This window comes from Orcinus orca, chromosome 9, assembly GCF_937001465.1.
Source record: "Orcinus orca chromosome 9, mOrcOrc1.1, whole genome shotgun sequence".
NCBI classification, from domain to species: Eukaryota; Metazoa; Chordata; class Mammalia; order Artiodactyla; family Delphinidae; genus Orcinus; species Orcinus orca.
In genome coordinates this window covers 29,061,932-29,089,535 of record NC_064567.1, presented here as the reverse complement: position 1 = coordinate 29,089,535, position 27,604 = coordinate 29,061,932, and the positions used below count along the sequence as shown (strand labels likewise).

At 36.7% G+C, this 27,604-nt stretch overlaps 1 protein-coding gene across 1 annotated transcript in view; it reads left to right on the top strand.

Annotated features, from left to right (window-relative positions):
• Positions 1–27,604, top strand: part of CPED1 (cadherin like and PC-esterase domain containing 1) — a 297,515-nt gene that overhangs the window by 124,167 nt on the left and 145,744 nt on the right. Inside the window, exons 9-15 of the mRNA XM_033420398.2 lie at positions 433–600; positions 1,840–1,944; positions 3,495–3,664; positions 7,370–7,440; positions 8,904–8,954; positions 13,418–13,604; positions 14,607–14,775. Coding sequence (XP_033276289.1) covers positions 433–600; positions 1,840–1,944; positions 3,495–3,664; positions 7,370–7,440; positions 8,904–8,954; positions 13,418–13,604; positions 14,607–14,775 — 921 coding nt within the window. The remainder of the gene's footprint in view (positions 1–432; positions 601–1,839; positions 1,945–3,494; positions 3,665–7,369; positions 7,441–8,903; positions 8,955–13,417; positions 13,605–14,606; positions 14,776–27,604) is intronic.

Sequence of the window (27,604 nt, the reverse complement as noted above, 5' to 3'; positions counted from 1 at the left end):
TGATTACATTATATATGGCTCAGACATTTGGCTGAATAGTTCAACGATTTATCTCTAAAATTTTGAAATTTTATGAATCTACATCTTCTAATGGTCATTTAGTCATTATTTTACACACATCTAATAGTTTATATTATGATTTTTAAAATTTATTGTTCAGAAATGTTATTTCCATAAACACAAGGTCTTCAACAATGAAGAAGTTCAAGACAAACTAATTTGATTTTACAAAACAGTTAATGTTCTTATAAAGAATCGTATTTTCAAAAGAGCATTACTTAGATTTTATAAAACTGTTGACCTCCAAAAGGACCACTAGATGTCAGTTCTGATCTATAATCCAACGGGAAATGAATCACGTCTTAGAAGTGATTTCACTGCATTAAAAGTATGTCAATGAAAAATATTTGCTGTGTTTTTACTCTTTCACAGGTGCATGAGCATTTAAAGTTTCAAGATGATGATAATATGGATTTTGAGGACCAAAACGCAGAAGAATTCCTTTTAAAAGACACTTTCAATTTTCTCCTGTCTAATGAATCTTCACTTTCCATATTTTCTGAGATATTTCAGAGACTTTATAGATCAGGTATATTTAAGGTAAGTGCATATTTTTGTACTGACAAATATTTATTTCATTTTTGGAAGGTGCCATTTTCTTTACTGTGCAGGTAAGCAACGTGATAATTCATTTGAAATTGATTTGTATCCATTATATAAACCTCTTAATATTTTTCCGACCTAAGGACCAATATTATTTTTATGTCTCCTAAGTATGTGACTGACTGATTATGATGAAATTATGGGTTGAAAATGAAGTAAAGCAGTCCCTAATTCCCAGGGAAAATTTGTGGTTATAATGAATAATACATATTACATATTATAAAATACTTTAAAAGGAATACCTGAACCTTTTAGAGGCAGTTAGAATAGCCGTGAGTGCTCTAGATTAACATCAAGGGACTAGAGTTATAATACTAATTTTTTTTAAAGTATTCACATCTGGTTAACGTCTTTGGTTAGATAGATGCTGATGATTAGGGAGTAGTGCTTCAGAGTAAGATTGGTTAATTTTTATGATCTGTTAGTACAAGTTTTCTTGATGCATAAAAAAATATGTACAGGTTACTAGGTACAGTATTGTTTTCTATGTATCTTTCAGTTTTAAAACCATAGTTGGAAAATTTGAAAAAGTAGAATGTGAAGGGTCTCACCAAGAAGCAATGCTCTACAGAGATGGTTTTGAGAGAGATGACATTATAGACTGTTGTTTCCCTATGATTTTATTGATTCCTTCCTAGAGTTCCCTGTTTCCCTTCCTTAGTGAGTGGATTGCCATTAAAACCATTAGAACCATTTGACCCAGAGGGAATGGTAATATGTGTATCTTTTGCTCTAAGGGATGAATTATAATGAAAAATGAATGTGAGGAAAATGGGGGGATGAGTCTGTTTACTAGAATCCATGAAACTCGAAAATGGTAATGTCCCATACATGAGGTTCACGTGTAAATTTGCTGCTCTGATCTTTTGTACTCTGAAGACTAAAAAAAGACTTTTCCTGCATTTCCAAACTGTCACACTCATTCTGTCCTTCTGGGCCCAATTTCCCAACCTTACTACCAAAGTAGTACTTACTGAGCTATTTCAGGTCCTTTGGTCAAATATGAAGCTTTCTTATATTCTGACATCATTTTGGCAAATTAAAGTTATTATGTATTATTTAGAATTAATTAGCCCAGCTGTTTATAGAGTTCAAAATTTGGTTCTTGAATTGTGTTAAACATGGTTTGACTTTGTAGCAATTGCTTAAGAGTTGCATTTTTTCCCCCCATTATAGGGTGAAAACTATCAAAAAGAACTAAATCAATGCCTATCTTTGGAGGAGATTAACTCAATTATGACTTTCATAAAGGAACTCAGGAGTTTGGGACAATTCCAACTGGTAAAACAAAAGTGACCTTTGATTCCTCTTGATTACTGAGATTACAGTAGATCAGCCATAAGAGACTTGATTTTGACTTAAAACTAGGTGAAGATATTTCTTTAAGGAATATAAATCTTTGTAAGCTTCTTCTTTTCAGAGATATAAATATTAAGATGAGCAGAATGCATATTCTTTAAGAGTTTGCAGATAATACATGACTTACTAAAAGTGAAAGAATATGGAATTAGTATAGCTGGCAGGATTTGATAGTTCTTAAGGGGAAAATGCTAACATTTTTCCAAAAAAGTTTGCTTTTAGCTTGTAACCAAAATGTAACCAAAATTTCCTTCTGTTTATTATGCCCTTTTTCGTTTGTGTAAAAGTAAATATTACTCAATAGAACAATAATATTTTTTAAAACTACCTAAATCTTAATTTGTTGTAAATCTGTAGCAAAATCCAAAGAAAGAAAATGTAAATAATTATAATAACTTTTATTGGTTTCAGCCAAAAAATATATATGGCATTTATTTTGTTTTCTATGTATTTTCCTGGATTCTGTTAAGTTATTGCTCAATATCAAAGGATAATTTATTACATATACATGTGCACGCTCAGTACTTGCTTTGTTTCCAGTTCCGCCCTTATATAGGTAAATTATCTTGGATTCATATTTTTCTACCTAAGATGTGTTTATACAAAATATCTCTTTAAAATAGCATTTTAAAAAGTCTACTAATAATTTATTATTAATCTGTTTGAATAAAATTTTTTTACTTAAAATAATCTGTGTATTCAGATGCTACTTGTATGAATTATAACCAAATTACTAAATTAATTAGTGAAGGTTTGACACTTGTTTTTATAATTTAGCTCCATATTTTAGAGGGTTCAAAGTAAGCTTATTACTCCAAAGATAACGTAATTGATGGGTTATTTTAATTAATTTAAATATAGTAAGTATTACATTCATGACAGTTTGGGTCAATACTCTACAAAGATAATCAGAGACCTGGCTTCATCCTTCATCCTTCAAGGTCTTCAATTTAAGATATTGTGAAAGTAAAGAACATCTCTTGGCACAATGTGAAGAACAGAAGAATTATTTTGTAGCAGAAAGGGCAGACACTAATTTCCTGACTCTCAGAGTAGAAAGAGGATAACCATAGATTTTTTTTTGGTAGGATTAATATCTCTCACCCTGAGATTTGTAAGGCACTTGTAACCCAAGAGAATGTCTCCTCATTTTTCCTGCTAGCTGACTCACTGTTATTCAACTGTTTTCAGGTATCTATAGAAAGCAGATATCCATTTCCTTTCAATGAAAAGAGAAATAAAATTCACCCCATTTGAAAGTATAAACATCAGCAAAATTAGTTCCTTATAAAAAGTGGCATTTACCTTGACAGCAACACAGAAAATTAAATTATGGTTTAGATAATGGATTTTAAATAAATATCTGATATTTTAAATATCTGAATAAATAAATATAAGGCCTTTCCTAGTAATACTACATTTTATTTTCCATAACTTATTCTGATATTCTGCTTTTGAATATTCCTTCTCAGCTCTTCCCATCTACTACTCCTGGGTTTCAATCTTTGATGCGTGAATTTCATGATATGGCAAATCCTGTGGGGAAACCTGGTTCCATCCTGACCCAATACTGGTCACTTTTAAATGTATTCGAACAATTTCAGCTCCTGAATAAAAAGGCACAGCCACACCCGCTGGAATGGTAAGAGAGCCACAAATTTGAATTGTGCAACCCCAAAAATCTCTAAAGATTGATTTCAAAAGGCATTGCCTACATTAAAGAAAGCAACAAAAAGAAGTGTGTCCAAAAATTCATGCTCTGGAAAATAAGCTTCTTTAAAACATTGAAACCATAATGATTCTAGTGGTCTTCAAACACTGTAACAAAAATATATCCAACAGTTTTTCAAACCATCAGGACTTGACTCCATTCAAAAGTCATGTTTAAAATTAAAAGTTTCAAGCTAGTTTCATCCTGTGATACATATCCTTGAATTGCGGGAGCATCAGACAGAAAGAATTAGGTGAGATTTGTTTTATGAACCATCAGTCAGAGTGGAGCCCGAGATGGTATGAGCATTCATTTGGAGTTTTTGAGGCATGACTTTATTCTAGGCAAAACCTATCCAAATTTATAAATATGTCTGTCTCTACCGCAAGATTAGAACTTTTTTTTTAGAAGATGGAATCTCAGAGAGAAGCATTCGGCCAGGAGAAAAGGTCCTTGGCCTCCTATGTCCACTTCCATTCTAATGAGGGGTAGTAATGAGTGAATAAGAGGGTTGCTGGGCCAGAGAACATAGTAACACTCCCAGTTGCCAGGGGAAGGGGCAGTGCCTATGGTGCCAGCTAAGTCTGCTTCCCTTTTATATGATAGAATTAAGTGAGTATTTGACTTGTCTATTGCCAGGAAAACAGAAGTAAACCTAACCTCCCAAGGGAATGAAAGACTAGATGGCTGTGCACGATCATCAGTGTCTCTGAAGTTACCCTCACGAACGGCCTCAAGTCTACTGACTTGTCCTTCATTTCCTTCTGCCTCGGGAGACAGCGAAAACAGTCCTATAAGAAACATTTTTTTAATAGTTCAAAAATACAAGTAATCACATATTCAAAGAATTCATAGGACATCTCCCAGGACCAGAACGCACTTTGATTGCCACATCTTTATGCAGCTGGCCTTATTCTCTCAATACTCCGAAATAATAGGATTGATAGAAGGTTTTGTTTTGTTTGTTTGAAAATTAGGTTTTAAATAATACAGCCTACTGTCCCTTTGTTTGTTCTTTGCACTCACTCAATCCAAGACTGTCTCTTTCGCCGTTGTCGATGAGGGAAGAACAGACTTGATTTACCAAGGAGTCTATTTAAGTATGGTTTTTAACTTTGGGTAAGTTCCTTTGAGATATGCAAGCTTTGGAAAGTTTATTCCCAAAATTTGTCTCAAGGTCCACATTTGTTATAAGGTTAAGCAATTGACTTAATTTCAGAATATTGAATTTAAGCCTAATTCTAACCCTGATTCCTTCCAACAATGAAATTTACTAAAGGTCAGTTTTAAATATAGTTAGAAAAAGTCAGGACCTTTTTGAATCAGACAGACTTGGATTCAAAAATCCCAACTCTAGAGTTTATTAATTACAGCAGGTAAGATTTTCCTCTGAGTCTCAGTTTCCATACCTGTAAAATATGGATTATACCACCTACCAAGTATTGTTTCAAGATTACATAAGATAACCTCCATCATGTACTGCGTAGTGTGTGGTGTGCTGCAGACCAGATAGGTAGTAAATATTAATATACTTTCGGTTTCCTGTTCCTATACCATCCAAAAGTCACTTCATCATCGACAAATGGGGTATATGTTTTTCTTTCATTTATAGGAAAATCAAGATAAGTATGAAAGCTTTATCTAAGTTAACACTAAGATAAGTAAACTTGAAGTCTTTATCAAGAAACAATTACCTAAATTGTTTCCAGAACATTTTAAGAAAGAATACTCAATTCTAATTATCTTCAAGTTTACCAGTGAATGTATATATATTTAATTATCATTCATGTGTATTACAAGGAGGATGCATATGATACACATTTTCCAGATGAGGAAACTGAGGTGCTGAGAAGATGGGTTATTTGCCCAAGCCACGCAGCTACTTGAGTTGAGACTAGGGCCCTGGCCTTTTGCCCGTGGTCCAGTGCTTTACACCAAGACCTCATGCTGACAGGAAGATCACGTGTAGTCATTCATAATTGCCCTTATCTTCACAATGGTCTTCTCCAGTTTTTCATACCAAAAAACCCAATTTTACGTACCTGTACTATCTGTGGGGTTTAATGCCTTCCTCCACCCTTTTAAATAAAGATCATCTGCTTATAGCAACAAGGTGAGGAGAAATAAAGTCAAAAAAGCAACATTTAGAAAAAGTGACACTTATGTCTGTGCCCTGAGGCTCAGAATCCAGAGGTCCCAACAGAATTAGTGGAAATCTTAACAGAATGAAAACACTAAAATCAATGTGTGTGTACTCTCTGCTAATTTTCACTTTACTGGAAATAAAGTAGCAAGTGTAATTTGCTCTAATCACATGCTTTCCATGAAAATACACATTGTCAAAACAAATAAGTTATTCACAAAATTACACAAGAAATCACTTGCAGGATGAGTAAACATACAAAACATCCCATTCCATTAAGATAGTAACATTTCTAAAATTCAGTTTACATGCATTTCAGGGTTGTATCTTTTATGAGCTTTGTTTAGAGTGTTTACTTCATATGAAATCAGAGATTTTTTTTTTTTACCTTGGCCTGGCACTCAGACTTCAAGTAAACGTATCTCACCCCATGCTTGCTTTATCTATTTCTTCATTCCTCGGAGGAGGAAAGTTATTTTAAAGTCCTGGACATCATAATTTTTCACCCCTGATTACATCGTTGCATATACTAAAGGGAAAAAAAGACTTTAAAAATAAAACTGCAATAACACGATCACACCTCCCAACATTAACTATAGTTTTAGTTCCTTGATGCTTCTTAATTTCCTATCTGATGCTTATATTTTAAGGGAATTGAAAATGCCTTATTCATCTCTACTAGTACAGTACAATATCTGGAACAATAAATCTTTATAAAATGTGATTTAACACAGAGCGTTTGATTGAATCTTCATAGCATCCTTGTGAAGTAAGGCCAGTGTTGTTATCTCTGTTTCTCTGGAGTAGAAATGGAGCCTCACAACCCAGCACAGTGAAGTGAAGTCACATCCTGTCCAGTATTCTCTATCATCAGGACCAGCAATTTTTCTGTCTGCAACTTAAGATTACTTTGGTCCCAAATTTGAGGATTTAAAGGCCAATCTGGCTGAGCATTTAGTTATACAACAGAAAAATGAGGCAAACACACCAAGATATAACTAACCCTTAAAATTCATTCCTGTTCATCAGAGTTTAAGGATAGAATCCTTGGCAGGACAGGTCACTTTCTGCATGGTACGCTTCAATTTCTTAGATTATATGAATGTTCTTCTCAGTCTGTGTCTCAGAGTTTCCAAGGCTTCTTGCTTCAAGACTTTGTAATTTTAGCCAAACAGATTCCAATAGGAATGTGTGTTTCTGAATCACTTCAGTTGGACCTAGGCTATCAGAGATTGTTCCCTTTTGGACCAAAGAGTGACTTTTTGCCCTGGCTTTCTTCAAATGTGCTTCTGCTGATTAAAGATGATGAGATTTCCATCCACCTCACTTGAGACAAGATTGCCAGTTTTGAGGAATGAAATCCAGAAAGTTTTTCTTTGTGTTCATCAAAATAACTGTGCTCACACACAGGAAAAAAGATAGTGTGTTAGATGTAATTTCCATGAATTTTGTTCAGTGCATTGATCCAGAGATGTTTGATATTGCATTCACAGGAATTCTTTCGCAGAGGATGAGAACATGAAAAAACCACAAGTACCATTTAATGCAATTGAAAATAAAAAAGGTAAAGGATGTAGTCCCACTTCTTTCTACATGAAAAACAAGTATTGTGTGGCCAAAAACATAAAAAATGTTTAGCTTTATTAGCAATCAAAATTAAACTGGAAAATGCTGTTTTCCCTCAAATTTGGAAAGATTTTTCCTCTTGAAGATAATAGAGTTGGGAAGAGTGTAGGAAAATGAGTATTCTCATGTTGCTGGTGGGTGTATAATTTAGAACAATCTTTCTTAAGGGGCCGTTTAACAACATGTAAGAAAAGCTTTAAAAGTTATTCTTACATACCAGAAATTTCACTTCCAGATATTCATTTTAAGGAAATAATTAAGAACGTACACAAAAATTTAATTACATAAATTACTAATAAATGAAAAAAACAGCAACTACCATTATTGCAATAATAGTGGATTGGATTAAGCTATAGTCATCCAATAAATTACTACAAAGCCATTCTAATATTGTGGGAAAATAGCTATACATTAAAGATGTTTAAGATATATTATTAAATGAAACAATTGGCTACAAGCAATATGGACCTTAGGAAAATTAATGGTGATTTTGATTTTCTCTCTTAAGCTTATCTCAATTTTCAGTTTTTTCCCTTCTAAAGAACATCTGAGCTTTATGTCACATGAAAAGAAAATGTTTCTAATTTTCAGAAGAAAAAATGAAAAGAAGTACATGTGTCTACATTTTTTTTAAAAATCCAAGTTTTCCTACTACATATCAAGGTTTAATCCAATGTAGTGGTTCTGGGTGTGTAGCCCCTAAACCAACAACATCAGCATCATCTGGGAAGCTTGGAAAATTCAGATCTACTGAATCAGAATCTCTGGGTATAAGGCCCGGTATTCTTTATTTTAACAAGCCCTTCAGATGATTCTGAGGCATGCTAATGTTTGATAATAAAATGAATCAATCAATAAGGTCAGGGAAGAACTGATGTTAAACTGCTGTTCTGATTGTCTTTCTCTCTCCCACCATTTTTTTCTTCTCTAAATGATTTCTTTATGCACTCTGTTTTTATTCACTCGTTTGTCCCATTGGTATTTATTAAGAAGTCTTTTAGATAAATGTTTAGTTGAATTTAGAAACAAAGTAAATATCAGTGGAACCAACTGGATGGAATTTATGTAATTCTAATGATTTGAGAAATTATAGCCATAAGATCATAGAACTAGAGGAATTCTGATAGATCAACTTCAAGCAATAGATGGCATTTAGACCATTCATTTTTCTCCCTTAATATTTTCTTATTTGAAATAATTATTTGTCTGCAATTTGAACCAAATAGCTTCTTGTGTTTTACTCTAGCTTTCAGTTTAACTTAGAAGTGCTTTCTGATGTAATAAAAATTAAATAATAAAATATGTGTTTTATTAAATTATCCTGAGTTTCAGATACCTGAATATGTATTCTTTTTATTTTGATTAATAGTTTCATTTTTTAATTTACATTTCTTTTTTTAGCTGCAGTTCCACAAATTATTAATGAAACCAAAGAAATACATTGCATTAATGGTGAGTTCCAATGAAAGTGCTTCAGAATCATAATCAACAGTTAGGTTGAATAAATCATCATATTGGGGCATCTTTAGGCTGATACTGTATTTTATGTAAATTTTCAGAAGTTATGAGATTTCTGAATGAATTCATGTTTGCTACTTTTGTATAAAAAGATTTTTAATTTTCCATTTTTGAAAATCAAATATTATATTTTTATATTTAAAGACAGTAACTTCCAAACTTATTTTGAGGGGCCCTAACGGTGCTACTGCTTTGCCTTGGGGGCTCTCAGATGGAAGAGCTTGGCATCTCCTCTATATATTGATTTTTAGGACTCTCACTACCCAACAGTGATCCTTTTCTCCCAGATTGTTGATATAATGGATAGTACTTGATTTGAGTTTTCTTTATAACAATTGAGAGTTTGGTTTTTTTTGTTTTCTTTTTTTGCGGTACGCGGGCCTCTCACTGTTGTGGCCTCTCCCGTTTGTGGAGCACAGGCTCTGGACGCGCAGGCTCAGCAGCCATGGCTCATGGGCCCAGCCGCTCCGCGGCATGTGGGATCTTCCTGGACCGGGGCGCGAACCCGTGTCCCCTGCATCGGCAGGCGGACTCTCAACCACTGCACCACCAGGGAAACCCCACAATTGAGAGTTTTTAAGCCAAATTTCAATTTCTTTTCTTAAAATTCATGAATTTTTTAACCAAGGTATAGTCAATAATATAAATACATATATAATAGTAATACATTTTAAGTATTATATAGATTTTTTAAATTTTAAATAATTTTCTTCATTCTGGTCAGTATTATTCCAGTGGTCTTGCAAATATATCATTCTAGGGAATCTTACTGACTTTTCCAAGATCACAGTGCTATTAAATGCACGAGCTGGATCATGAAAATGGGTCTTCAGATTCTTTGTCCAAGGCTCATGTATTATCTTAATATCCTATAATAATATGATGGAAAAATAAGAATTCTATTTATCAGGTTTGTTTTTTGGCAGTGTATACGTTTTTAACATATATATGCGTATATATATATAATTGGTGCTGAAACATACACAGAAAATTTAGCCTTTCAGAAAAAAATCTATTCTGATAAAACATTAAAGGTGAAAACAATAAAATTTATGGACTAAGATCTAATTTATGATAAATAGAAGTCTTCCAATTTAATAAATCTAATTTGTCTCTTCTAAAATGCAATTTAATTCATTCACTGTGTTTTAACACTATCATTAAAATCACGATAGGTTGAGAGGTGATACAATAATGTGGTTTAATAGAATCAACAAATACATCCAATTAAAAAAAATAGCATTTTGAATAAAGTACTGCTGATCAGGGAAAAGTAACAGATATACTTACACTATTCCCTCCCTGCATTTATCATCCAATCTCCCACTTCTAGAAAAATACATGCTACTCAGTTCTCTTGGGAGGCTGGTACCCAGTGTGTAGTGAGAAAAGGACTAGTTTTGAGAAAACTAGGAGCAAGGTTAGAATGAACATTTGTTGAGGGTCTAGTGTGCCAGGATCTGGGTTAGATCAGGAAAGCCACTTCACCTCTTTGGTCTTTTGTTTTCTCATTTATAAGAGGAACGACTGTACAAATTAATCTCATTTTTTTTTTTTTTTTTTTTTTTTTTTAGTTTTCAGGTAGCATAGGGTAGAGGATACAAACACGTTAAATAAGCTCTTCAACTTTGTTCATATTTTTATGTTGATTAAAAACTAGTCCTACCTGGGTCTTCAAAGTTAATATTCCTATTTTTATGGTATGAGATTTTAAAAGAATAACTCGATGCTTTAGAACAAGTGGGATTATCTTTCAGTGTCTAGGCTGTTTTTGTGTTTAATATGAGTTATGATTATCCCTCAAGAGGGCAACAAAATTCTGCAGTTAAAAGAAATCCATTAAAAGCAACCAAGACTTCAAACAGCTTTCCCATATATACTTGCCAAATACGTTAAGCAGCCTGCTACCACCTTACCTCACAGTGGGTTCTCTGCAGAGCTAAGGTAAGCTGGCCTGAGACAGGTTGGGACTGGATTGGGAAGGATGCCAAGGAAACACCAGGTGTTTGTAGGCAGCACCACTGATGATTCAGTTGAAGATGATGTCAGGACAAAATCAGCTTTCAAGCAGGGGTCTAGGATGCAGTACATAAGCCAGAGGTAAAGAGTTTCTGATGAAACCAAAAACAAGCACTTGCTAAAATCTTGCTTAAGAGAATGATTACACATTTTCTTTCATTTAGGGCTGAGTTTCAGTGTTGTAATGGGCAGGCCCCATTGAAAATGTTCACTATTAAGTGAAAGTATAAACTGCGAGGAAATTAACTCTCAGTGACTATTTTATAAAAAAATATAAAGTTAAAGTATCAATACATTTCCTATGATTATTTTTTGAAAAAAATCTTCCACTTTGTTATTCATCTAACTGGTTCTGAGCATAAAAGTGTAGCACATGTATTTATATTCCCTTTCTGCCTAAGAAATGGTGCTTTTGAAAGCACATTCCATATCCCTGAACTCCAGCTTGTTTTAAGTGTTAGATTGGGTTCACAATCTCCATTTGAATCAGATCTCATGACCAAAAGTAACCTGTTTTTACTGTGCTTATCTCAGTGCCTTGAACACAGACTATACCAGAAAAAAAAAATCTTTGATGAAAAAATGAGTGTGTTATTAATAAGTGGTTGAATTCAAATGAAAAGCTATGGTCCTTTTCAAGGTTAAATCTAATAATACAGTCTCACCCTTATTCTTTCATTTTTTTCTCTTTCATTATAAAAAAATTTATGAGCTGGTAGGATTATTGAAATTATAGATGAAGTCCACCTACATCTGTCACCCAGATAGAATCTTTCGTAACAAGTAAAATCAATCAAGAAGGTATTTACCCAATTCATTGAGTTATTCAACCAAACTGACTAATTTTTATTGACTTTTCCCTGCAATGAAATTACAATATATCTATTTTATTATTTTTGTTCCTAATTTGTACCAGAGTAGTTTTTTCTTTGACCAGCTGAGAAATCTCTCCTAGAATGTGGGTCAGAAATACACACATTTATTCACTTTCATTATTTTAGGGCACGATGGGAATTAAACTGACACCTAGTTCTCAGAACTAGAATGAAACACCTATAAAGTTGGTGGTATTCATTGCCATGGATTTGGTGATGCATCTGTCTCCGTGTCTGGCAAAGAAATATAAAACTTTTGGTATTGTTGAATCACAAAGTCCAGGATGTGATGGGAGATGGGAAGGAGAACCAAGGAAGTGGTTATGAGATGCCTTGTAAGCTTTACTGGGAACTTGGCCTAGATTCTGGCAGTGATGAGAAACTGTTAAAGAACTGAAGCCAAGTCATCAGATGTGATTTTAGAAAAATCGTTGTGATAGCTCTATAACAATAGAGGAAGAGACAGCAGTTAACAGGATAATCGACTTTTCTTTAAGTGCAGGTGTATAGCTTCCTGTGGCAAATTTGGTGTTATCCTTTTGTCGCTATGTTAAATATCATTGAACGTCTTATTTAAAGGCAACAGAAGACATTTTCATTTTACTGGTTTTTATAGAATTTCCTATGTTTACCTTTACTGGAATTTTGTTGACTGTTGAAAAGTATTTCTGGCACAAAATACTTGTTAATATTTCTTTGAAAAACATTTGCTTTTGAGTAATTTGTTTATTTCAAATATGAACATAATATAGTTTAGCAGTGGCTGGTGTATGTGCCTAGAAACATGTTTTTAGTTTTTTCTCACTAAGATACTTTTGCAAAAAATTGAGTTATCAAATAGAAACACTTTTTTTTTAAATGGCTTAGAATCAATTATATGAAATAATATGCTAGGTTCTGTAACAGGGTTGAGCAGAGGATAGCATTTCCTTCTTATACTTTAGGGTACTTTCTTAGGTTAAGGTGGCCGGAGTATGAAGGGGGTCTCATGGTTTTGTGTCTGAGTGTTTGGCATGATATTGGATTTCACATTCTTTGCTTCACCCTTCTGCCTGTAAGCTACATATCAATCCAATGGCAGTTTAATGACACTTCCCATCAAGAAATTTTCCTTATTCCCTGCTGGTATCCTTCTGTCACCACCCCACAGAGTCATCTCCCCCCCATTTACACAGTTGCTTGATATATGCAATAAATGTTATGAAATGTTATCAGTCCACTGGAGAGACATTTTCTGACCTTCTGTGCCTTTAAACTTTTAAAGGCTGAGCAAAAAATATCAACTAAAGTCAACAACTGTTATATGAGGCAAGGTCTACAAAATTTGGCAAATAGAAAACCCAGCTGAAGCCACAAATCAACTATGACCAGAGGACCAAATGGAAAATCAGCAGTGATCACTAAAGTTATGCAAAAGAATTTTAAAAACCTTAGTCATATATGATTTTTAAACATTTATCCATGCCGCGGGTGTTTCTATCATTGTTTTGTTTTTTTAAACAGATAAAGATGCACAATGTCATATCAAGCAGATCTTCACACATCCACATTTGGAACTAAATCCTGAATTTAACTCAAAGATCAAAGATTATTACTCTGAAGTCCCATTTGATGTGGTAACGCTGACAATTGGAGCAGAGACTTCTAAGTGTCAGTGCAAGGTGTACCTGCAGGAACGGGCAGGACCAAGGTATGAAGGAGCTGACAGGGGCTGAGGGGAGACATCATAGCGGGAAGCACACCTTGGAAGCAACCTTTGAAGATGGTTCAGAAAACCTGAGGCACAAGATCTGTTGGAGGGATTACCAGGGTGTGAAATCCCTCTGCTTTACAGATGCCATGTTGTTAAAAAGAACACATGAGTGCTCTACTGATCTATTAACAATCTTTGTGTTTAATCTTTGTAACAATGTTGTAACAAGAGAGGATCTTGTGATATGAAAAGTATCAAAGAGGACTCATTCAGGGAAAATTGAGTTTATTGTTATCTTTATGTTTTTAGGTAGTTGAAGAGTTCACCCTTCTGAATAGTAGCCTCCTCTACCCCAACCCAGCTCCTCAAGTTTTTGAAGATTCAGGTGTTGATTACTTAATAAACATGTTGGTGACAATTTGTGGACATAGTAACACTAACTTTCTTAGTCTCATGGGATTTTTTTCTATTGACTCTTTTGAGAGTCATCAACTCTTTGGTTTATAATTTGAACAGAAGATAGAATTTTATGACATTCCATGTCCACGGCAAGAAATATACTCATATTCCTATGTTATATGGAAAGAAATGCACCCAGCATTCCTGGGAGCTCAGAAAGTATAATAGAAAGAAAAGAGGATTCAAGTCAGGCCAACCTGGATCCCAACCCTGACTCTACCATACTCTACTATATTTAAAATGGGAAGTATCATAGTTTTTGTATGGAGTTGTGAGTATTAAATGAGATAATATATGACCCTGACAGGTGGTTAATAATATTAGTTCCCTTCCCTGTAATTGATAGGGGACATGACTTGCTCTGCAAGATAACTCTTGGCATACCAAAGCACAATGAAACATAAGTTAAAATAGTTTTTTCACATTTTAGGTTTCTTATGAAATGGTGCAGATCTTATCTGTTTTTAATGAAAATTGTATAGATTTAATAAATATTGATGTATGAGTCAATTTGGGTTGTCTCTCTCATTCTCTCTCCAGCTTTGCCAACTACCCTCTGGGCTTAGGGATGAACACAATCTCAATGCTTGTGGTGGATGAATCTCCAATCCAAGGTGAGACCCTGATCACATACAAACTCACCATCTATAGAGAAGACCGTCCAAGTCTGCCTTTGTTTGAGGACTTCGCAGCATGCGGTTTTGTGCAGGTAAGTGAATTTTACATTTGCACATGGGTTGAATTGGGAGTGATCCTTTAACCCAGGTGAAAAAGGCCAAATGAAAATTATTAGAAAAAAGTGGATGCTTTCAAATCCAAATAATTGTGGTCTCATTTCAAAAAAGAATACCAGCCAGGTATCTAAGATACCTTTTTGTGAGTGATTTTCTTTTAAGTGTGGTGGCTATTCCCTGCACTTATAGTGTGCAGTGGATTTATTGTGGTTAATATTGAAAAAAATGTCTGAGTACTCGCACTTAGTTATGAAATTGGTTTTACATTTCCTGTTTAAATTGTGCTGTGTTTCTTGGATTTGTCCCTGGAACTACTTTGAAATTTTAAACTAGATTCAGTGGAATTTGTTTTAAAGAATAAGAGGAAAATTTATGAAACTATTTTACAAAAGGGATACCAGATGAATGAAATTAAATTTCCTTGGGTAGATACATTTCGCCTTCACTTCTTGTACCTTAATCATTTCTAAAGTTTGCAGTTGCTCCAGTGAGCAACACATACCATTCTGTAGCCCTGTTGATTTTGGAGGAGGGTGAACATTACCCAGAGACTTTGTCTTATTTGGTGGTTCTTTCTTCTGTGTTTTCATTTTTTAGGAGTCTGTGTATAACCTTCTGTATTTGCGTACATCATACAAGTGATTCCAGGGAAGTAGTAATTGATACTCTTACCATATCTACTAATCCACTTAGAATAATTGCACCTATGTCGTATCTCAGTGATTGATATGCTAGTGGGAGCATTAACCACAGATGGTTAATAAACGAGAGAAATGGCTGACTGGGCCTCAGTGAGTAGGATGGATACCATGTTTTCCTAAATGTAGTGGCCATATAGAGTGTTCTCTCCCCTCTGCCCACCACCACCACAATCTCATCTCTTCTCAAGTATTTAACACCATTTTGTAAGGGTACTCATTGCTGAGATTTTTATTTTTCAAGAAAATATAAAAGAAAGGTTGCTTCAGAGGTTGCTTCCAAGGTGTGCTTCCCGCTATGATGTCTCCCCTCAGCCCCTGTTAGCTCCTTCATACCTTGGTCCTGCCTGTTCCTGCAGGTACACCTTGCATTGACACTTAGAAGTCTCTGCTCCAATTGTCAGTGGGAGGGAGCTGTGAAGGAGGAAAGGTTTCCACACACTAGGAAGCCCCTTCACGGGAGGAGACTGTGGGTAGCAGAGCGGGGAAGCTTCAGAGCCACGGAGGAGAGCGCAGCAACAAGGGTGCGGAGGGCAAAGCGGAGAGATTCCTGCACAGAGGATCGGGGCCGACCGGCACTCACCAGCCTGAGAGGCTTGTCTGCTCACCTGCCAGGGCGGGCGGGTCTGGGAGTCGAGGCTCGGGCTTCGGTCGGAGCACCGGGAGAGGACTGGTGGCGTGAACACAGCCTGCTGGGGGTTAGTGCGCCACGGCTGAACGGGAGGGAGTCCGGGGAAAAGTCTGGACCTGCCGAAGAGGCAAGAGACTTTTTCTTCCCTCTTTGTTTCCTGGTGCGCGAGGAGAGGGGATTAAGAGCGCTGCTTAAAGGAGCTCCAGAGACGGGCGCGAGCCGCGGCTAAAAGCGCGGACCCCAGAGACGGGCATGAGATGCTAAGGCTGCTGCTGCCGCCACCAAGAAGCCTGTGTGCGAGCACAGGTCACTATCCACACCCCCCTTCCGGGGAGCTTGTGCAGCCCGCCGCTGCCAGGGTCCCGAGATCCAGGGACAACTTCCCCGGGAGAACGCACGGCACGCCTCAGGCTGGTGCAACGTCACGCAGGCCTCTGCGGCCGCAGACACGCCCCGCACTACGTGCCCCTTCCTCCCCGCGGCCTGAGTGAGCCAGAGCTCCCAAATCAGCGGCTCCTTTAACCCTGTCCTGTTTGACCGAAGAACAGATGCGCCCTCCGGTGACCTACACGCAGAGGCGGGCCGAATCCAAAGCCGAGCCCCTGGGAGCTGTGAGAACAAAGAGAAAGGGAAACACCTCCCAGCAGCCTCAGAAGCAGCGGATTAAAGCTCCGCAATCAACTTGATGTGCCCTGCATCTGTGGAATACCTCAATAGACAATGAATCATACCAAAATTGAGGCAGTGGGCTTTGGGAGAGGCTGTACACTTGGGGTTTGCTGTATGTGACTGACTGGTTTCTGGTTTTATGTTTATCTTAGTTTAGGATTTAGAGTTTATTATCACTGGTAGATTTGTTTATTGATTCGGTTGCTCTCTTCCTTTGTCTCTTACATATATACATATATATATATATATATTTCCTTTTTCTCTTTTTGTGAGTGTGAATGTGTATGCTTCTTTGTGTGATTTTGTCTGTATAGCTTTGCTTTTACCATTTGACCTAGGGTCTGCCTGTCCGTTTTCTTTTTTTAATACAGTTTTTAGCGCTTGTTATCATTGGTGGATTTGTTTTTGGTTTGGTTGCTCTCTTCTTTCGTTCCTTTTTTTTCTTTTTTTATTAAAATTTTTTTTAATTTTTACTAATTATTTTTTATTTTAATAACTTTTTTATTTTATTTTATTTTATTTTTTCTTTCTTTCTCTTTTTCTCCCTTTTCTTCTGAGCCGTGTGGCTGACAGGGTCTTGGTGCTCCAGCCTGGTGTCAGGCTTGTGCCTCTGAGGTGGGAGAGCTGAGTTCAGGACATTGGTCCACCAGAGACCTCCCAGCTCCGCATAATATCAAACGGCGAAAATCTTCCAGAGATCTCCATCTCAACGCAAAGACCCAGCCCCACTCAACGACCAGCAAGCTACAGTGCTAGATACCCTATGCCAAACAACTAGCAAGACAGGAACACAACCCCATCTGTTATCAGAGAGGCTGCCTAAAATCATAATAAGGTCACAGACACCCCAAAACACACCACCGGATGCGGTCCTGCCCCCCAGAAAGGCAAGACCCAGCCTCATCCACCAGAACACGGGCACCAGTCCCCTCCACCAGGAAGCCTACACAAGCCACTGAACCAACCTTACCTGCTGGGGGCAGACACCAAAAACAACAGGAACTACGAACTTGCAGCCTGTGAAAAGGAGACCCCAAACACAGAAAGTTAAGCAAAATGAGAAAACAGAGAAACACACAGCAGATGAAAGAGCAAGGTAAACACCCATCAGACCTAACAAATGAAGGGGAAATAGGCAGTCTACGTGAAACAGAATTCAGAGTAATGATAGTAAAGATGATCCAAAATCTTGGAAATAGAATGGAGAAAATACAGGAAACGTTTAACAAGGACCTAGAAGAACTAAAGAGCAAGCAAACAATGATGAACAACACAATAAATGAAATTAGAAATTCTCTAGAAGGAATCAATAGCAGAATAACTGAGGCAGAAGAACGGATAAGTGACGTGGAAGATAAAATAGTGGAAATAACTACTGCAGAGCAGAATAAAGAAAAGAGAATGAAAAGAATTGAGGATAGTCTCAGAGACCTCTGGGACAACATTAAATGCATGAACATTCTAATTATAGGGGTGCGAGAAGAAGAAGAGAAAAAGAAAGAGACTGAGAAAATATTTGAAGAGATTATAGTTGAAAACTTCCCTAATTTGGGAAAGGAAATAGTTAATCAAGTCCAGGAAGCGCAGAGAGTCCCATACCGGATAAATCCAAGGAGAAACACACCAAGACACATATTAATCAAACTATCAAAAATTAAGGTACAAAGAAAAAATATTAAAAGCAGCAAGGGAAAAGCAACAAATAACATACAAGGGAATCCCCATAAGGTAACAGCTGATATTTCAGCAGAAACTCTGCAAGCCAGAAGGGAGTAGCAGGACGTATTTAAATTGATGAAAAGGAAAAAGCTACAACCAAGATTATTCTTCCCAGCAAGGATCTCATTCAGATTTGATGGAGAAATTAAAACCTTTACAGACAAGCAAAAGCTAAGAGAATTCAGCACCACCAAACCAGCTTTACAACAAAGGTTAAAGGAACTTTTCGAGGCAGGAAACACAAGAGAAGGAAAAGACCTACAATAACAAACCCAAAAGAATTAAGAAAATGGTAATAGGAACATACATATCGATAATTACCTTACATGTAAATGGATTAAATGCTCCAACCAAAAGACACAGACTGGCTGAATGGTTACAAAAACAAGACCCGTATACATGCTGTCTCCAAGAGACCCACTTCAGACCAAGGGACACATACAGACTGAAAGTGAGGGGATGGAAAACATATTCCATGCAAATGGAAATCAAAAGAAAGCTGGAGTAGCAATTCTCATATCAGACAAAATAGACTTTAAAATATAGACTGTTATAAGAGACAAAGAAGGACACTACATAATGAGCAAGGAATCAATCCACGAAGAATATATAACAATTGTAAGTATTTATGCACCCAGCATAGGAGCACCTCAGTACATAAGGCAAATGCTAACAGCCATAAAAGGGGAAATCGACAGTAACACAATCATAGTAGGGGACTTTAACAGCCCACTTACACCAATGGACAGATCATCCACAATGAAAATAACTAAGGAAACACAAGCTTTAAATGATATATTAAATAAGATGGACTTAATTGACATTTATAGGACATTCCATCCAAAAACAACAGAATACACTTTCTTTGCAAGTGCTCATGGAACATTCTCCAGGATAGATCATATCTTGGGTCACAAATCAAGTCTTGATAAATTTAAGAAAATTCAAATCATATCAGTTATCTTTTCCAACCACAATGCTGAGACGAGATATCAATTACAGGGAAAAAAATGTAAAATCTACAAACACATGGAAGCTAAACAGTACACTACTTCATAACCAAGAGATCACTGAAGAAATCAAAGTGAAAATAAAAACATGCCTAGAAACAAATGACAATGATAACACGATGACCCAAAACCTACAGGATGCAGCAAAAGCAGTTCTAAGAGGGAATTTTATAGCAATGCAATCCTACCTCAAGAAATAAGACACATCTCAAATAAACAACCTGACCTTACACTTAAAGCAAGTAGAGAAAGAAGAACAAAAAACCCCCAAAGTTAGCAGAAGGAAAGAAATCACAAAGATCAGATCAGAAATAAATGAAAAAGAAATGAAGGAAATGATAACAAAGAACAGTAAAAATGAAGCTGTTTCTTTTAGAAGATAAACAAAATTGATAAACCATTAGGTAGACTCATCAAGAAAAAAAGGGAGAAGACTCAAATCAATAGAATTAGAAATTAAAAAGGAGAAGTAACAACTGACACTGCAGAAATGCAAAGGATCATGAGATTTCTACAAGCAATTCTGTGCCAATAAAATGGACACCCTGGAAGAAATGGACAAATTGTTAGAAAAGCACAACCTTCTGAGACTGAACCAGGAAGAAATAGAAAATATAAACAGACCAATCACAAGCACTGAAATTGAGACTGTGATTAAAAATCCTCCAACAAACAATAGCCCAGGGCCAGATGGTTTCACAGGCGAATTCTATCAAAGATTTAGAGAAGAGCTAACACCCATCCTTCTCAAACTCTTACAAAATACAACAGAGGGAAGAACACTCCCAAGCTCTATCTACAAGGCCACCATCACCCTGATACCAAAACCAGACAAAGATGTCAGAAAGAAAGAAAATACAGGCCAATATCACTGATGAACATAGATACAAAAATCCTCAACAAAATACTAGCAAACAGAATCCAACAGCACATTAAAAGGATCATACACCATGATCAAGTGAGGTTTATCCCAGGAATGCAAGGATTCTTCATGCAAATCAATCAATATGATAAACCATATTAGCAAATTGAAAGAGAAAAACCATATGATCATCTCAATAGGTGCAGAAAAAACTTTCGACAAAATTCAACACCCATTTATGATTAAAAAAAAGCCCCAGAAAGTAGGCATAGAGGGAACCTACCTCAACATAATAAGGGCCATATATGACAAACCCACAGCCAACATCGTTCCCAACGGTGAAAAACTGAAATCCTTCCACTAAGATCAGGAACAAGACAAGGTTTTCCACTCTCACCACTGTTATTCAACATAGCGTTGGAAGTTTTAGCCTCAGCGATCAGAGAAGAAAAAGAAATAAAAGGAATCCAAATCGGAAAAGAAAAAGTAAAACTGTCACTGTTTGCAGATGACATGATACTGTACACAGAGAATCCTAAAGACTGTACCAGAAAACTACTAGAGCTAATCAATGAATTTGGTAAAGTAGCAGGATACAAAATTAATGCACTGAAATCTCTTGCATTCCTATACACTAATGATGAAAAATCTGAAAGAGAAATTAAGGAAACATTCCCATTTACCATTGCAACAAAAAGAATAAAATACACTGATGAAAGAAATTGTAGATGATACAAACAGATGGAGAGGTATACCATGTTCTTGGATTAGAAGAGTCAACATTGTGAAAATGACTATATTACCCAAAGCAATCTACAGATTCAAGGCAATCCCCATCAAACTATCAATGGCATTTTTCACAGAACTAGAACAAAAAATTTCACAATTTGTATGGAGACACAAAAGACCCCGAATAGCCAAAGCAATCTTAAGAAAGAAAAACGGAGCTGGAGGAATCAGGATCCCGGACTTCAGACTATACTGCAAAGCTACAGTAATCAAGACAGTATGGTACTGGCACAAATACAGAAATATAGATCAATGGAACATAATAGAAAACCCAGAGATAAACCCATGCACATATGGTCACCTTATTTTTGATAAAGGAGGCAAAAATATACAGTGGAGAAAAGACAGCCTCTTCAATAAGTGGTGCTGGGAAAACTGGACAGCTACATCTAAAAGAATGAAATTAGAACACTCCCTAACACCGTACAGAAAAATAAGCTCAAAATGGATTAAAGACCTAAATGCAAGGCCAGACACTATAAAACTCTTAGAGGAAAACATAGGCAGAACACTCTATGGCATAAGTCACAGCAAGATCCTTTTTGACCCACCTCCTAGAGAAATGGAAATAAAAACAAAAATAAACAAATGGGACCTAATGAAACGTAAAAGCTTTTGCAGAGCAAAGAAAACCATAAACAAGATGAAAAGACAACCCTCAGAATGGGAGAAAATATTTGCAAATGAAGCAACTGACAAAGGATTAATCTCCAAAATTTATAAGCAGCTCATGCAGCTCAATAACAAAAAAACAAACAACCCAATCCAAAAATGGGCAGAAGACCTAAATAGACATTTCTCCAAAGAAGATATACAGATTGCCGACAAACACATGAAAGAATGCTCAACATCATTAATCATTAGAGAAATGCAAATCAAAACTACGATGAGATATCATTTCACACCAGTCAGAATGGCCATCATCAAAATATCTAGAAACAATAAATGCTGGAGAGGGTGTGGAGAAAAGGGAACACTCTTGCACTGCTGGTGGGAATGTGAATAGGTACAGCCACTATGGAGAACAGTATGGAGGTTCCTTAAAAAACTACAAATAGAACTACCATGACCCAGGAATCCCACTACTGGGCATATACCCTGAGAAAACCATAATTCAAAAAGAGTCATGTACCACAATGTTCATTGCAGCACTATTTGCAATAGGCAGGACATGGAAGCAACCTAAGTGTCCATCCACAGATGAATGGATAAAGAAGATGTGGCACATACATACAATGGAATATTACTCAGCCAGAAAAGTAAACAAAATTGAGTTATTTGTAGTGAGGTGGATGGACCTAAAGACTGTCATACAGAGTGAAGTAAGTCAGAAAGAGAAAAACCAATACTGTATGCTGACACATATATATGGAATCTAAAAAATAAAAAGATGGTTCTGAAGAACTTAGGTGCAGGACATGAATAATGACGCAGAGGTAGAGAATGGACTTGAGGACATGGGGAGGGGGAAGGGTAAGCTGGGACAAAGTGAGAGAGTGGCATGGACATATATACACTACCAAACGTAAAATAGATAGCTAGTGGGAAGCAGCCACATAGCACAGGGAGATCAGCTCGGTGCTTTGTGACCACCTAGAGGACTGGGATAGGGAGGGTGGGAGGGAGATGCAAGAGGGAGGGGATATGGGGATATATGTATACGTATAGCTGATTCACTTTGTTATAAAGCAGAAACTCACACACCATTGTAAAGCAATTATACTCCAATAAAGATGTTAAAAAAAAAAGATAGGAAAAAGTAGTGTTGTATGGTTATGAAGCTATGGATTAAACAAAATTAAGTAGGTTTCTTTACTGTAGAACTTCTTTGAACGTTTCAGATACTTATTTAAATGGTGGACTTTCAAAAGAAAAATATGTAGTGTCCAGCATTTCCAAACTTATTTGACATCTTTTTAATGGACTACCTATTGATATTCTTCTGTGGAACAGAGTTGGGCAAACAGGGGTCTAGACTATGGAGAAGACTTCAAGATTATCTATCAGCTATCTACTTTTCAGTTTGCTTTCTTAGGGTTGCTATACCTCAGTCTTTTTCCAAGCTGAAAACAAATTATAGAGCCACACCAAAAAGGGAGGGAGGGAACCAAAACCTAGAGGGAGGTGTGTTTTTGCCTAAGTGTGTGTATGCGGTGTGTGTGTAGTTATGTCCAACTAAATATTCTCACCTTCTCTAGTATGTGACTCTGTTTTTCCATTTTTCTCTTTCTGACTCTAATATTTTATATAGAAACTAGCTCTTAAAATAAATCATCTTTGAGGGAAAGCTAAGAGTATGAATGATTTTTTCCAGAATATTTATGGTTACCAACGACAATTATTTTTACTTCAAAAAGCACCATAGATTTAATTTTAATGTAGATTTTAATTTTTAAAAGTCTCTATAGGTAACTACATTTTTACTGGTCAGTAAACTTGACTTTTATATGGAGTAAATATATAATAAAAGTTACAAAGTAAAATAAAATTTCTACATTAGGACATGAAAGAATGTATTTTTACTTTTCACTTTTCACGTTAGGTTTGTGCTATTGAATTTTTGCTGTATCTTTTGAAATGTAATTGTGTTACAATTATTGGCATAGCTGTATATTTTGGTTCCACTCTAAACTTAAACATGGTAAATGACTCATTCATTATTCTGCTATATGCAAAACGCATTTAAAATTTTTTAAACTTCTACGTGTTCATAAAAGTGTAAAATCCTTATGCTGGATCTTTGAACACTGACATTCATTTCAGGAATATATATTCCTACCTGGCTGTCATTTGAAGAGACCTTTGTACATTTAATTGTAATTATATACATGATAAATATCTAGAGAGGTGTCAGTAGGAATGGAGATGATACCATGAGAAGAAAGGGATGTTGCAGAGGTGGAATCTGCAGGATTTGCGCACTTGTCTCTGATTTATCCTTTCTTTGTCCTTCTTATGACACTATTCTGGTTCAGTTCTTGTTACTTGTTGACTCAAATACTAAAATAGTCCCCAGCTTTGTTTCCCTGTATCTGTCTGACTCTTTTCCAGTTCAGTTTTGCAAGCTTGATCTTGATCAACTTAAAGCGCACTCTGTCATACATAGGCTTTGCCAGAAATGCTCCAGGCTGTCCCTCTGATGGTCATTCACTTCTCTCATGTTGGTCCATATGTTTTTTCAGCCTCATGTCTCATTGTTTGTCAGTGTATTTTATGCTTCTGCTAACCTGGCCTATTTACCCTTCCCCAGACATGCTTCCCAATCCTGTGACACTGTCTGGGGCTGTCCCTTCCACTGGAAACTAAAATGAGTTTATTTGATGTCACGCTAGAAGCTGTAACTTGGATTTAGGTGTAGGAGTTTTGATCCAAGTTGTATAAAAAAGAGTTCTTTAAAGGTCAAAACTGCTCCCAAATAGGTATTATTGACTGTCATTTACTATGTGCCAGGCTCTGTTGTAAATGCTTTCGATTTAGTTATAGTCTCTTTAATCCTTACAGCATCCTTATAGATTGAATTCTGCTCTTAGCCCTCGGTTTCAGAAGAGAAACCCCAAAGATCAGAGGGGTTAAAGAAATTGCCCAAGGTCACATAGTTAGTGAGTGGCAAGGCTTGGATTCAGATCCAGTTGTGCCTAGTTCCAAAGTCCATGTTGTATTACGTTGCCTCCTGGCTCCCTCACGGGTGGAGACTTTTCTGTCCCAGGAAGTATTCAAGCATCAACTGGAAATCCATCTCTCAAGGAACAGATGAGGAATTGGATTAGATGATTTTTGAGTTTCCTTGATGTTAATAAAATGAGAAGTCTCGTTGACCGTTGGTGTATTGCGAAGTCCTGTGATTAAAGTACACTGCTGCTGAGGTCGCCTTGTGCCAGGGTGGGCTGGCTTGGTGGGGTTGGGGTGTGGGACCCACAGAAGGAGGAGTGGCCCCAGTCCTTGCCCGTGCCTGTCTGCTCGGCTCTGGGCTCTGCAACTGCAGGCCGCCACGTCTTCCACTGAGGAGCGGACCTGCCCCTGTGGACTCCAGTGAGGATTCAGACCCCTGGAGCTTGCCGTCCCCGATTGCCTGATTCCAGTTGTCTAGTCAAGTACGCTTTAGGCTCCACTAACATTGGCGGGAACCTTCCTCCTGAGCCCAAAGAGAAAGAATAAACTAGCGAAGCAGGTGCTACTGTCCCCCAGAAAGTGGTATTGGCCTCGTCTGCTGGCAGGAAGAACCGCCCTTTGGAGGATGATGGGGAGAAGCCCCCTTCACACAAACCAGGGATCCTTAGGTGGGATGAGTGAGGGCAAAAGCCTGGAAGCTGGACTGCTGGGTGACCCTTTGGTCTGTTGGTGCCATCTGATTTTTTTTTAGAGTTTGCAACTCCCCGTGAGCTAGGGAAAAAAAGGTCAAGAAAAGTTGCCAGAAAATTATGAGGCTGAGATGGAAAGGCACTTACTTTACAAGAAGAAGATAACCCAATGGCCAAGAAGCATATGAAAAGATGCTCAATTCCATCAGTCATCAGGGAAATGCAAGTTAAAATGACAATGAGATACCACTACCAACCCACCACAGTGAAAAACACTAAAAGGACTAACAATACAAAGTGTTGGAGAGGACATAGAGCAAGCTTTCGTTCATACGCTGCTGGGGGGAGTGTCAAATGTTTGCCCGTTTTGGAAAAAGTTGCCAGTATTAGTATAACTAACATATAGCTAACATCCTATGACACAGCAATCCTGCTAACTGCATACCCAAGATAAATGAAGTCATAGTTCCATCAAAGATATATCCAAGAAATCTTTTTTTTTTAACTTTTAAAGCATTTTATTTTTTAGAGCAGTTTTAAGTTTACAATAAATGAGAAGAAGGTACAGAGATTGCCCACATACACCCAGCCCCACATATACATAGCCTCTCGTTATCAACATCACTCATCAGAATGGTACATTTTTTACCAGGGATGAACCTGCATTGACACATCATAATCACCCAAAGTCCATAGTTTACCTTAGGGTTTACTCCTTGTGTTATACATTCTATGGGTTGGGACAAATGTATAATGACATGGATCCAACATTGTAAAATCATACAAAGTATTTTCACTGCCCTGAAAATCTTCTGTGCTCCACCTATTAATCTCTCCCACTGCCGACCAACCCCTGGCAGCTACTGATTGTTTTTCATTGTCTCCATAGCTTTAGCTGTTTTAGAATGTCATACAGTTGGGATCATACAGTATGTAACTTCTCAGGTTGGCTTCTTTCACTTAGTGATGCATTTAAGTTTCCTCCACATCTTTTCATGGCTTGATAGCTCTTTTCATTTAAGCACAAGAAATCTTCATATCAGTTTTATAAAATCTAAAAGCTAGAAAAAGTTCAATAAGAAAAGAGATAAACAAATTCAATGTAATACTTTTGAGACATTTAAAAATAAATTAACTATTGATACACACAAACATGGGTAAACCTCCAACACATTATGTCGAGAAAAAGAAGCCAGACATAAAAAGACATACTATAATTCATTTATATGAAGTTTAAGAACAGTCAAAACTAATCCGTGGTGATAGAAATCAAAATAGTTGTTACCTAGAAAGTGTGGGAGCTTCTAAGCATGAGGAAACTTTTTGGGCAAATGTCCTATATCTTTTTTTTTTTTGCGGTACGTGGGCCTCTCACCGCTGTGGCCTCTCGCGTTGCAGAGCAGAGGCCCCGGACGCGCAGGCTCAGCGGCCATGGCTCACGGGCCCAGCCGCTCCACGGCACGTGGGATCCTCCCGGACCGGGGCATGAACCCGCATCCCCTGAATCGGCAGGCAGACTCTCAACCACTGCGCCACCAGGGAAGCCCATGTCCTATATCTTAATCTGGGTGGTGGTTACATATATAACCAGGTGGTGTATAGATATATAAAAATTTAATTGTGCACTTCAGATTTGTGCAATTAACTGTGTATAATACTTATAAGTATGTTTGGCTATATATAAATTATGTATACTAAATATAAATTATACCTCAATAATATAAGAAAAATACATTAGTGGGGAAGTATGTAATATATTCCAAGACATGCCTCCCTTCTCAAATATACTGATCAGAAAGAAGTTAATTATCATCCAATTAACTTGGGCAATAGGTTATATTAGGAATGTGTTACTATAATATCAAGAAAAATATTAGAAAATTCTTGTGGGATATATCCTACAGATGATTGCAGAAAAGTATTTCAGTCACTTATAAGAGTCCTTTCCAGAAGGTCTTAAAGTTTAATGGGTGGTCCATCCGCAGTACTCTAGTATATAAAATGGAAAAGTGTCTAATTAGTACCACTATTTTTTTAGCCTTCCTTTTAGAAACCATAAAATGAATGAAAAGATAATGAATGAATAATGTGGATTATTTTAGACACTTAACTAGGCATGAGAGGCCTC